This window comes from Pristiophorus japonicus, chromosome 10 (assembly GCF_044704955.1).
Source record: "Pristiophorus japonicus isolate sPriJap1 chromosome 10, sPriJap1.hap1, whole genome shotgun sequence".
NCBI lineage: Eukaryota > Metazoa > Chordata > Chondrichthyes > Pristiophoridae > Pristiophorus > Pristiophorus japonicus.
This window is the reverse complement of record NC_091986.1, coordinates 160,370,329-160,383,907: the sequence shown is the minus strand read 5'-3', so window position 1 is coordinate 160,383,907 and position 13,579 is coordinate 160,370,329. Positions and strand designations below refer to the sequence as shown.

Genomic DNA, 13,579 nt, shown 5'->3' with positions numbered 1-13,579 from the left:
ACAGATTCCACATCATCCAAGCTAATGTTCTTCCTTACTATTGCGTTACTCTCCTCTTTAACGAGCAACGCTACCCCACCTCCTTTTCCTTTCTATCTATCCTTCCTGAATATTGAATATCCCTGGATGTTCAGTTCCCAGCCTTGGTCACCCTGGAGCTATGTTTCCATAATCCCAATTACATCATATCCGTGAACAGCTATCTGCGCAGTTAATTCATCCACCTTATTACGAATGCTCCTCGCATTGAGACACAGAGCCTTCAGGCCTGTTTTTTTTTAAAACACTCTTTGTCCTTTTACAATTATGTTGTAATATGGCCCTTTTTGATTTTTGCCTTTGATTTCTCTGCCCTCCACTTTTCCTTATCTCTTTTTACTTCCCGCTATCTCCCTGCATAGATTCCCATCTCCCTGCCACATTAGTTTAAACCCTCCCTAACAGCAATAGCAAACACTCCCGCTCGGACATCGGTTCCAGTCCTGCCCAGGTGCAGACTGTCTGGTTTGTACTGGTCCCACCTCCCCCAGAACTGGTTCCAATGTCCCAGAAATTTGAATCCCTCCCTCTTGCACCATTCCTCAACCCACATATTCATCTCAACTATCCTGCTATTTCTACTCTGACTAGCTCGTGGCACTGGTAGCAATCCTGAGATTACTACCTTTGAGGTCCTACTTTTTAATTTAACTTCCAGCTCCCTAAATTCAGCTTGTAGGACCTCATCCCGGTTTTTACCTACATCGTTGGTACCTATATGCACCACGACAAATGGCTGTTCACCCTCCCCCTCCAGAATGCCCTGCAGCCGCTCCGAGATATCCTTGACCCTTGCACCGGGGCGGGGCGGCAACATACCATCCTGGAGTCTCATTTGCGGCCGCAGAAACGCCTATCTATTCCCCTTACAATAGAATCCCCTGTCACTATAGATCTCCCACTCTTTTTCCTGCCCTCCTGTGCAGCAGAGCCACCCATGGTGCCATGAACTTGACTGCTACTGCCTTCCCCTGATGAGCCATCTCCCCCAACAGTATCCAAAAGTGGTATATCTGTTTTGGAGGGAGATGACTGCAGGGGACTCCTGCTCTACCTTCCTACTTCCACTCTGCCTGATGGTCACCCATCCCCCATCTGCCTTTGTAACCTTTACCTGCGGTGTGACCAACTCACTAAACGTGCTATTCACGACATCCTCAGCGTCGCGGATGCTCCAGAGTGAATCCATGCGCAGCTCCAGTGCCGCAATGCGGTCTGACAGGAGCTGCAGCTGGATACACTTCCCGCACACATAGTACTGATTTCACACATAGCACAGGAGGAGCATGACAGGTCTGAGCTCTCCTGCCATGACATAACCCTTAAATTAACTTAATTTGGCAACAATTATCCCCGGTGTCCTAATCAATATTTATCTCTCAATCAAAAAAATGTTTTCAAAGTTTATCTGGTTATTATCACATCACATTGCTGTTTATGGGAGTTGTTTTACGCAAATTGGCTGCCACGTTTCCCATGTGACTACACTCAAAGTACTTCATTGGCTGTAAAGCGCTTTGAGACATCCGGTGGTCGTGAAAGATGCTATATAAATGCAAGACTTTCTTTCCTTATAGTTCAAACACTGCAATTCTAAAAAAAATCATGCTGTTAATTCTGCCAATTATCTGAAATATTACCAATTTGAATTCAAGATATGCCAGGCCAAATTTATCTTTATATTTCATTAGCATGAAGTATTCTATGGTGTAAATATTGTCTAAAAAGGTGTTCACTGCTCCAGATAGATATTAGATATATATATATATATATATAGATAAAATATATTTTTTTGGTGTTCTCTATTGTTGTCATTCACAGATTCCTTACCCCACAGGCAAACAGCAAGAGCAAACCATGGTGTGGCATCATTATCAAAGGAAGACTGGATTATAGTAAAGAAATCATCTGACGCAATCCTGTAACAAAAACAAAATTAGAGAATAACTGCAAACAAAGCAAAGACATTGGCTAAAAATATAGATTGGAGGAGAGAACGATTTGATTCAGCCATTTTTAGATAGATGGTAACAAAAGACAGGCAAAAACTCTCTCACAGCTATCCAATTGCACAATCAGCAGGACAGGTTTACATGAATTCCATTGCAAATGTGGACATAGAAGTTCTAATCAGAACAAAGAGTGGCAAAAACATGACAATGGGAAGTCAAACAGCATCGATGCAAGATTAATATACATTATAGATATAAAGGGATACAGATAGAGATATTCAAAAACCTCAGATCAGGAGCAAAACACTTACTGCAAAGTTGAATTTTTCAATTTCGTATTAGCACAGGTTGCATTAAGTCCTTTCTCAATTATACGTTTCCTTCCAGCAATGTTATTACATACACCCCTGAAATAAAGCAACACAAGACTTGGTTAGGTTTACCACTGTGTGTTGATGTGGCTATCCGAGTATCATAGATCACTGGCAGTAATAGGAACATAGTACAGTACTTGAAAAGGCGGTTAAGCTGGTCCCAAAGTTCAGAAACTTTTTGCTCACCACTCTGGCTCACATACTCCTCAATCACTTGCTTCGTCAGCCATGGAGGATGGATGCTGCCAGGTTTCAGATCTACAATGGAGCTCAGGACATGTTTGGTAATATTGATGTGAGACTTTTGTTGGTTTCGGTGCAAGGTTGGTGGGATTGAGTTCTTATTTAGATCATCCTGGGAAATTGTTTCTTTAGCAATGAAAGGGCCTTGGTGAGTCCACAACTGGAGTACTGTGTACTATTTTGGTCTCCTTACCCAAGGAATTATATACTTGCCTTAGAGGGAGTGCAACAAAGGTTCACTAGATTCCTAGGATGGGGGTAATTGCCCTGGGGAGGGGAGGGGAGAAGAGATTGAGGAGTAGAATTTAGAAGAATAAGAAGTGATCTCATTGAAACATAGAATTCTTACAGGGCTTGACAGGGTAGATGCTGGGATGATGTTTCCCCGGCTGGGAACTTGGGGGGAACAATCCCAGAATGAGGGGTTGGCCATTTAGGACTGAGAGGAGAAATGCCTGCACTGAGGGTTGTGAATCTTTGGAATTCTCTCCCTCAGGAGGTCTTTGGATGCTCAGTTGTTGAGTATAGTCCAAGACAAAGATCAATAGATTTTTGGATATTAAGGGAATCAAGGGATATGGGGATAGTGAGGGAAGGTGGAGTTGAGGCAGAAGACTAAGTATGATCTTATTGAATGGCGGAGCAGGCTCAAAGGGCCGAATGGCCTACACCTGCTCCTATTTCTTATGTTCCAATAGTGATAATGGATATCTTACCAACAGATCATCCCTGCCCTGTTAGCCTCCCATCCAAACTGCTGTGAACCCAGGCTGGGAACACATCCCATCACACAAAGTGACCTTCAATAGAATTGGAAACTATTGCTGGTCGCTAATCAGAATACAGACTAGTTCAGAGTGGTGATTAAATTCGGAAAATTAGGTTAGAAAAGTTTGGATTCTTCAGATTTGAAAGCGGTAAATGAGAAGGGTTTGTATGCAGAGGTGTATAACATACTAAGTGAAATAGAAAAGGTGAATCATGAATACTATTTCAAATTAAAGAATAAGGGATATATAATCTGGTTTCAGGATTTAGGATTGATGTAAGGAAGCACTTCTTCACAAAAAGTGATTAATGTCTGGAATGATCTTCCAAGGAGGTACTGTGTCATTCAAGAGGCAGTTAGATACTGTGGTGGAGGGATAGTAGGTTTATACACAATGATGAGTTAAATAGACCAAAAGCCCCCCTCATCTGTACCTACCTTTAAGATTATGTCACATGCTCAATTGACAAATTTTAGTACTTAATTATTCTGAATACTTACCTGGGTGTTAGTGATGTTCTGGAGCAACGAAAACAGGATTACAATTTTCTGCATTACATAACATTTTCTAGAACATAGAATACCATGCAATTAAACAAAAATTGCAGCATTGCTGTTGTATTACATAGGTACTTTCACTTGTGAAAAACGTTGCCATAACTTATGAGCTTGTACCAACTAGAGTAAATACTCCTGCAATGTACTATTACTGGCACACTATCCTTTCATTATTTCAAGCTAATTAGATAGTAAAGTATTAAGGATACACTAAAGCATGTATTTTAGAAATAGAACATACAATGTTTAAAACAATTGCCCAAAATCAATATTTACCTGATTATATCCATAGACTTGTCTATCAGCTCTGAGATCTTGTTTGGAGATGAACAAAGCTCTTTGTAATTTTGCCTCTGCAAAAAATCTTCTAGGTAACTGCTGGCAATGTAACAGGATATACTGAGAGAGAAAAATATATCAATAAGATGAACAGTTGGAAGATTTATATTAACAGAAAAACAGGTACAGTACATCAGAAGAACTTATATAGTGCCCTTCACAACATCCCAAAGCACTTTTGAAGTTTGGTCACTATAGGAGACCCAGCAGCCAATTTCCACATAGCAAGGTCCCACAAACAGCAATGTGATAATGACCAGATCATTTGTTTTGAGTGATGTTGGTTAAGGGATAAATATTGGTCAAGATAAAAGGTGGAGAACTCCCCTGCTTTTCTTCAAAATAGTGCCATTTACATCCTTTTACATCCACCAGAGAGGGCAGACAAGGCCTCGGTTTAACGTTTCATGAAAGACAGCACCTCCGACAGCGCTGCACTCCTTCAGTACTGCACTAGAGCGTTAGCCAAGATTTTGTGCTCGCTGGAGTGGGATATAGCATCCAAAGCGCAGCTGCCCATGTCCTAACTCGCACCAAGTTCCGCTCACCCATCACTCCTGTGCTCGCTGACTTACATTGGCTACCGCTTAAGTAACGCCTCGATTTCAAAATTCTGATTATAAATCGCTCAACCATTGGTGACCATGCCTGCTGTTGCTTAGGCCCAAAGCTCTGGGACTCCCTGTCTAAGCCTCTCTTTCCTCCTTCAAGACGCTTTAAAACCTACCTCTTTGACAAAGCTTTTGGTCACCTGCGCTAATTTCTACTTATGCAGCTCGGTGTCAAATTTTTTCATCTCATAATACTCCTGTGAAGTGCCTTGGGACATTTCACGACGTTAAAGGCGCTATAAAAATACAAATTGTTGTTGTTGTGGGGTTTGAACCTGGAAACTTCTGACACGAACTGAGAGTGCTACCAACTGAGCCCAGTAAAAATACCTTGACCTATATATAAAACAAAGTCAGAGTTTGTATATAAATTTATAGCATCTCACACCATTTTGTGGCCATTTGGTTCCCAAGACTCAGCTTTGCCCGGTTAATTTTCACTTCAATTTGTTTTCATGGAGGCAAAGCTACTACTATCAAATGGACAAGGAAATAATGTTTGAGATTGGAATAGAAGGTCTTCACAGAAGATGGAGTTATAAAATGAGAGAGAGTATAAATGCACAAGTCAAATATCCATAGGATTAAAAAAAATGAAAGCATGTATAGCAGCATAACTGCAGACCCAGCCAAAACTGGGAAGGAGATTTCAGCCAAGTAGTAACTAGTTTATACTGCAATTCTTCTGACCAGGAGAAACGGTTCTGCATGGTGTTTGAGAGCTTGAGCAGCAGCATATGCATTCATATAAACATTTAAAAATCAACACTTGGTCTCGCAATTTTTAAAAATATAAATAGATTTGATGGTGCCACTGCCATGCGGTGTCAAATCCAAGCAATGTGGGATGACCCCCACCAGGAGGGTTCCTGCTGGGCTCTGGAATGGAGTTCAGCCCCAAATATGGAGCGTAGAGCAACTTTAGTGTCAATGAAGCAAAAACTACTCAGCAGCAATGCTGAAGCTACAGTATAAAAAAATAGACTGGCTCTGCAATTGTATTTCCATACACAATTATGCAAACTCCATGAATAAATTATCTGTATCCCTATGGATGTAAAGTCTCTCAAATTCAACCATTAAGATTTGGTTTGCGTAATCAATTACTAAATATTGTATTTATGTTTTAGTATACATTTGAGATAGTCAAATTATCAAATGTTGGAAGAACTCATAATGAACCTTTTCCATTAATTGCAGGAGAAGTGTCTAAATAAAAATTTTACTTTTTCTCCACATTGAAGGCAAATTTCAAAGAAAGCTTTCTTTATTGCCAATAATCATACGTAATCGTCCACATACTTCAGAATGTTTTAGTACACATCAATAACTTGTATATAGTTTACACAGTGCTATTGGAAGGTACAAGGTTAGTCGGCTGTGTGTACACAGGTAGTTGCTGAACAGTCCAATAATTCCCCCTAGGTTGTGTTGATGCTTGGGAGAGGTTCTGCCCAATTTGGTCCTGCAAGGATAGGTCATGTATGAGATTTGCATGCTCTTTGTACTGGTCAATATCTTTTTCTTGTAGGCAATTTGGGTGCTTTTGTGGGGGAGTGGGAGGTGAAGAAAGAGTGGCTGTTTCATCATCATAGGCAGTCCCTCAGAATCGAGGAAGACTTGCTTCCACTCTAAAAATGAGTCCTTAGGTGGCTGAAAAGTCCAATATGAGAGCCACAGTCCCTGTCACAGGTGGGACAGATAGTCGTTGAGGGTAAGGGAGGGTGGGATAGATTTGCCGCATGTTCTTTCCGCTGCTTGCGTTTGATTTCTGTATGCTCTCGTCAATGAGACTCGAGGTGCTCAGCGCCCTCCCGGATGCACTTCCTCCACTTAGGGCAGTCTTTGGCCAGGGACTCCCAGGTGTGGTGGGGATGTTGCACTTTATCAGGGAGGCTTTAAGGGTGTTCTTGTAACGTTTCCTCTGCCCACCTTTGGCTCGTTTGCAGTGAAGGAGTTCGGAGTAGAGCGCTTGCTTTGGGAGTCTCGTGTTTGGCATGCGGACAATGTGGCCTGCCCAACGGAGCTGATCAAGTGTGGTCAGTGCTTCAATGGCCGTCTCCAGGCCAGGTCCAAAACCAGCCCAACCTCTGTCGTTGAGCTACAGTACGCAGATGACACCTGCGTCCGCGCACATACAAAGGCTGAACTCCAGGACATAGTCGACGTATTTACTGAGGCGCACGAAAGCATGAGCCTTACACTAAACATCCGTAAGACAAAGGTCCTCCACCAGCCTGTCCTCGCCCCCCCAGTCACAAGATCCACAGCGTGGCCCTGGACAACGTGGCCCATTTCCCATACTTCAGGAGCCTCTTAACAAGAGGAAACATTGAGGACAAGATTCAACACCGCCTCCAGTGCGCTAGTGCAGCCTTCGGCCACCTGAGGAAAAGTGTGTTCGAATACCAAGCCTTCAAAACTACCAAGCTCGGTATACAGAGCTGCAGTGGTTGTTTACTGTAGCTTCCTCAGATTCCCAGACAACCTGCCATGTATCATTTGCTCCAACTGACAATTGTCCCATAGCCATTTCACCCATGAGAGGAAATAATCAAGATCCCAGCATTAGACAGTTACAAATCCATGGCATTCCACCTTGTGAAATAGCCCATAAGGGTGCTAGTGCACAATCCCATCACCCCAGAGCAACATTTTGTGGACCAGAAAATCCTATTTATTTTTAATAGGAGTCAACTGTGATACCATGAAAAATGTAATACTCCAGTTGTACCACCCAAGCATTAACAGTTCACAAACTCTCCTGAAAAATAAATGAGAAAATTACAGTACCTGGAATAAAGGCCATAAATGAAAATAACCAAACCAATGAGTGCAGGAATGATCAGAGTAATTAAAAGTGTTTCCATCACAGCAAAATAAAGTGCGATTTTTTCACCAAAATAATTTCGGATTTTATGGAGGGGCTGGAATTTTAGGTAGTTCTTTGCCCATAACTCATTAAGCTCTGTCCTTGCATCCGGATAATCGGTTGATCTGGTTCTACCTGCAGAGACAAAAAATGTTTATTATAACAAATGAAAACTGTAATATAAAAGATTTCTGTTAACACTTTAAACCCACAGGTTAACTTAAAATGTAAAATATATTTTCATAAAACGTATAATAAAACATGTCATTTGATATCAATTATTTTTGTGTGAATTAAATGGAACGTGAATGTATTATTGTTTGGTAGACCCATTGTTGCAATAATGCATTGTGTTGAGTGTAAAGTCCTCACACAATACCTCAAATCCACATGAGACACATTCTATGGACAAGGTCACTCCATGACCTGAACCTTTATTCCCAGGACCAAGAAGTGATGATCCTGCATGGGACCTCCCTTTATGTACCTGGATGACCAGGTGAGGAGTGTCTCCCACAAGTTCACCCCCTGTGGTCAAAGTGTGCATTTCTTACGTATATACAGTATTGCAGTGTTGTTACATAAAGGTTACATACATGACATCACATCCCCCTCAACATCTTATTGGGATCATAGGTTAAGTCTCTCGGGTGATCTGCGCTCTCTCGTGGAGCTCCGCAGTTGGGGCTCTGGTTGTTGAGCCTTGGTGTGCGTGTCTGTCACCTGTGGTCTGCTGAATGTTCTTGTTGCTCGTTCCTTGGTGGTGGTGTTAATACCATCTCATGATCTTCCTCAGGTTCCTCAGTGTCCATGCTGAACCTTTTTTTTTTACTTGATCCAGATGCTTGCAGCGTATCTGCCCATTGTTAAGTTTAACCACTATGATCCTATTCCCCTCTTTGTCTATTACAGTACCCTCAAGCCATTTGGGCCCCAAAGCGTGATAGAGAACAAATACGGGGTCATCAATTTCTATACATCTCCCCCTTGAATTTTGGTCATGGTACTTGTTTTGGGACTGGCGCTTGCCCTCAACTATGTCGGACAAGACTGGATGAATGAGGGACAGCCGAGTTTTGAGTGTTCGTTTCATGAGTAGCTCCGCGGGCGGGACTCCTGTGAGCGAGTGTGGTCGGGACCTATAGGCCAGCAGGAGGCGCGATAGGCGGCATTGAAGGGAGGGTCCTTGAATCCGGAGCATGCCTTGTTTTATGATTTGGACCGCACGTTCCACCTGGCCATTGGAGGCCGGCTTGACCGGTGCTGTCCTGACATGGTTAATGCCATTACCCGACATGAACTCCCGGAATTCATAGCTTGTGAAACATGGGCCATTATCGCTAACAAGGATGTCCGGCAAGCCATGGGTTTCAAAGACCACGCGCAGACTCTCCACAGTGGTGGATGTCGTGCACGATTTCAAAACGATGCACACGATCCATTTCAAGTACGCATCAACCACAATGAGAAACATTTTTCCCATGAATGGGCCCGCATAGTCGACGTGAATATGTGACCATGGCCTGGTGGGCCAGGGCCACGGGCTGAGCGGGGCCTCACCTAGCTGGGCACACGTCGTGCATCTGCGAACAGAGTGTTCCAGGTCTGAATCAATTCCCGGTCACCACACATGTGACCGGGCAATGGCCTTCATCAGCATGATGCCTGGGTGCTCGCTGTGGAGTTCCCTGATGAATGCTTCCCTGCCCCTCTGTGGCATGACTACCCGGCTGCCCCATAGTAGACAGTCGGCTTGGCTGGAGAGCTCATTCATCCGTCTGTGAAACGGTCTGACCTCCTCAGGGCATGCTCTGTGTGCGGGCGCCCAATCCCCAGTCAAGTCACATTTCTTAATCAAGGATAGGAGGGGATCTCTGTTGGTCCAGATTTTGATCTGGCGGGCTGTGACGAGGGAGCCTGCACTGTCAAAGGCATCGACAGCCATGACCATCTCAACGCTTTGCTCCGCTGCTCCCTCAGTGGTGGCCAGTGGAAGCCTGCTGAGCGCGTCAGCGCAATTTTCGGTGCCGGGCCGGTGCCGGATGGTGTAGTCATATGCAGCGAGCGTGAGAGCCCATCGCTGTATGCGAGCTGACACATTGGCATTGACAGCCTTGCTGTCTGACAGCAGGGATGTTAATGGCTTGTGGTCCATTTCTAATTCGAACCTCCTGCCAAAAAGGTACTGATGCATCTTTTTCACCCCATAGACACATGCGAGTGCTTCCTTCTCAACCATCCCAAATCCCCTTTCAGCTCGAGCGCGCGACCTGGAGGCATAAGCCACAGGTTGTAGTTGGCCCTCAGCGTTACCCTGCTGCAACACGCACCCAACCCCATAGGACGATGCATCACATGTCAGAACCAATTTCTTACAGGGGTCGTACAGGGTCAACAACTTATTTGAACAAAGTAGGTTCTGCGCCCGATTGAAAGCCCGTTCTTGACAGTCTCCCCAAAACCAATTGCAACCCTTACGCAGGAGCACGTGTAGCGGCTCCAACAATGTGCTTAAGTTCGGCAGAAAGTTCCCGAAATAGTTCAAGAGTCCCAGAAATGAACGCAACTCCGATGTGTTGCAGGGCCTGAGCGCTCGTTGAATCACCTCAGTTTTGGATTCGGTAGACCGAATCCCGTCTGCAGCAACCCTCCTGCCCAGAAACTCGACCTCGGGAGCCAAAAACATGCACTTAGACTTTTTGAGTCGCAGGCCTACCCGGTCCAGTCGGCGTAGCACCTCCTCCAGGTTGTGGAGGTGTTCCTCGGTGTCACGACCCGTGATGAGGATGTCGTCCGGAAATACGATCGTTCCCGGAATGGATTTGAGTAGGCTTTCCATGTTTCTTTGAAAAATCACGGCCGCTGACCGAATACCAAACGGACACCTGTTGTAAACAAACAGCCCTTGTGCGTGGTGATGGTGGTCAGTAGTTTAGATTCGTCGGCCAGTTCTTGGGTCATGTAGGCTGAAGTGAGGTCCAACTTTGTGAACAGCTTGCCACCTAACAGCGTGGCAAAAAGGTCCCCCGCTCTCGGGAGCGAGTATTGGTCTTTTAGAGATACCCGGTTGATAGTGGCCTTGTAGTCGCCACAGATCCTGACTGAGCCATCCGCTTTTAGGACGGGAACGATGGGGCTCGCCCAGTTGCTGAATTCAACGGGCGAGATGATGCCCTCTCTCAGCAACCAGTCCAACTCGCTCTCAATTTTCTCCCGCATCACATATGGCACAGCTCTGGCTTTGTGGTGCACTGGTCTGGCGTCCGGGGTGATGCGTATCACTACTTTGGTACCTTTGAACGTCCCGACGCCAGGTTGAAATAGTGACTCAAATTGCTGTAGGACCTGTGAGCATGAACTTCGCTTCACAGATGACATGGCGTGCACATCCCCCCATTTCCAGTTCATCTCAGCTAACCAGCTCCTCCCCAACAATGCGGGACCATTGCCCGGGACAATCCAGAGTGGCAGCCAGTTCACCACTCCATTGTGTGTGACCGCCAACATTGCACTGTCTAGCACTGGAATGATTTCTTTGGTGTACGTCCGTAATTGCGTCTCAATGTGTTCTAGTTTGGGTCTGCTAGCTTTGAGTGGCCACAGCTTTGAATTGTTGCACACTCATGAGTGACTGGCTGGCCCCCGTGTCCAGCTCCATGCGTACAGGGATGCCATTTAATAGGACTTTCATCATCATAGGTGGCGTTTTGGTATATGAGCTGTGAATATTTGCCACATGAACCCGCTGAACTTCAGCGTCCATTGATTTGCCCCAAGCGTCACCCTGCCTCGCAGACCCCTCATCTGGTTCATCCGCCTCATATATTAGCCTGGTTACAGGTTTTCTGCACATTCTGGCTAAATGGCCACTGAGGTTATAATTTCTGCAACTGAACTGTTGAAACCTACAAGTCCTGGCAGCATGTCTGCCCCCACACCTCGAGCATGAACTGAGATTCCCATTGTTGTGAACAAAAGAGCTGTTACAAGGCATTCCTCGCTGATTGTCCCTTTGATTGCTCTTGAGTGGGTGTCAATGGCCCCATCCTGGGCCACTTGTCCACTGGGGAGGCCTAAATGTCCATTCAGCCTGCCATTGTCTCTGTTGGGGACTTACTCTTGGGTCTATTGCTGCCTGGGGTGTGTTGAACTGCCCTTGCCTGCCTGCGGGGCTCTGCGTCGCATTTATGATATTGACTCCACGTTGGAGGCAGAATTGCGCGAGTATATTATCTTGGTTTCCTCCTCCCCCACCATAAAAGTCTGAGCCATCAACACCGCCGCTTCCAAGGTCAAGTCCTTGGTCTCAATTAGCTTTCTGAAAATCCCAGCATGACCGATGCCCTCAATACAGAAATCCCTTAGCATCTCCCCCCTGCAGACGTCTGTGAACTTAGAGGCTGGTCAAGCGCCGGAGGTCCGCAACGAAATCCGATATGCTCTGTCCTTCCCGACGTCGGTGGGTATAGAATCTGTGTCGGGCCATGTGTATGCTGCTCGCCAGTTTGAGGTGCTCACCGATTAGTTTGCTGAGCTCTTCAAAGGTTTTGTCCGCCAGCTTCTCGGGTGCTAGTGGGTCTTTCATGAGTGCGTAAGTCTTAGGTCCACAGCTGGTCAGCAGATGAGCCCTTCGCTTATCGGCCGCTGTGTCTCCCAGCCAGTCCTTTGTGACAAAACTCTGCTGGAGCCTCTCAATGAAATCGTCCCAGTCCTCACCAACACAGTACATCTGTGCTGCCGGTGGCCATTCTCGTGGGTCGTTGATTCCCGTTTCTCGTCGCCAATGTAAAGTCCTTACACAATACCACAAATGCACATGAGGCACATTCTATGGACAAGGTCACTCCATGACCTGAACCTTTATTCCCAGGACCAAGAAGTGATGACCCTGTGTGGGACCTCCCTTTATATACCTGGATGACCAGGTGAGGAGTGTCTCCCACAAGTTCACCCCCTGTAGTCAAGGTGTGCATTTCTTACGTATATACAATATTGCAGTGTTGTTACATAAAGGTTACATACATGACATTGAGAAAGCAGGTTGTGGCTCAATAGGATTCTCTACATATGGAACTCCTTATCTCAACAAGGCCATTGACTAAAGTGCTCAGCAGAGAGAAGGAATCTTTCCATCGGGAAAAAAAAACAGACCAGAAGGTAGGGGGAACAGTGGCACCTGAACAGACAAAGATTTCGCCAGCTACCATATGAACTTCACTTTCAACCTGGCTTCAGCTCCTCTCATAATTTTGGTGGCTGTCCACACAAGAAGCTGAAATCCATGTTTAACCCGATATGTTTATCAGGTCTACAATCCAGTTTCAGTTTATACCAGAGTATTTTCTGAGGCAAGATTTTTTTTTAAGTATAGATTTGAGAGAAAAAAACCTTCTTTCCTCCTCATCAATAGCTGGTTTCAACCATCAAATAGGCTGAATGAAGACCAGAGAAGAGAAGCAAGGAAAAAAAGGTTAGATATACTGCATCTTTAGAGGCCGAAGTCGGTCGATGCATAAGGTCCGCCCATTTCTCAGTGGTATGTCGTTTCACACTGCCGGCATACCGCTGAGACCGAAGGGGACAAAATTGTTCAAAATTTGGTTGGGGAGAGCAACTGTGCCACCACCAGCATTGGAGCTGACCCACTCACACAAGATGGTGATAAGTTGAATAAAATGCAGTCTGTGTTGCAGTCCTCTCATGTCATGTAATGTAACTGTAACTAACGTTGACCTGACATTATAAAATGTAAGTTTATTGCACTGTAATGTTGGCCTCATGTGATGTACTGCAATGTTGGGGGCATGTATTGTCTGTCTGCG

The 13,579-nt window shown here is 45.1% G+C and overlaps 1 protein-coding gene across 4 annotated transcripts in view; it reads right to left on the bottom strand.

The window, feature by feature from the left end:
• The window catches only part of LOC139275153 (anoctamin-7-like), a 116,316-nt gene that overhangs the window by 69,910 nt on the left and 32,827 nt on the right, over positions 1-13,579 (bottom strand). For all 4 annotated transcript variants that reach the window (XM_070892223.1, XM_070892225.1, XM_070892224.1 and 1 more), the window contains exons 5-8: positions 7,679-7,892; positions 4,212-4,334; positions 2,303-2,398; positions 1,870-1,958 (exon numbers count right to left, since the gene is read on the bottom strand). In XM_070892223.1, the coding sequence (XP_070748324.1) occupies positions 1,870-1,958; positions 2,303-2,398; positions 4,212-4,334; positions 7,679-7,892 (522 nt within the window). The remainder of the gene's footprint in view (positions 1-1,869; positions 1,959-2,302; positions 2,399-4,211; positions 4,335-7,678; positions 7,893-13,579) is intronic.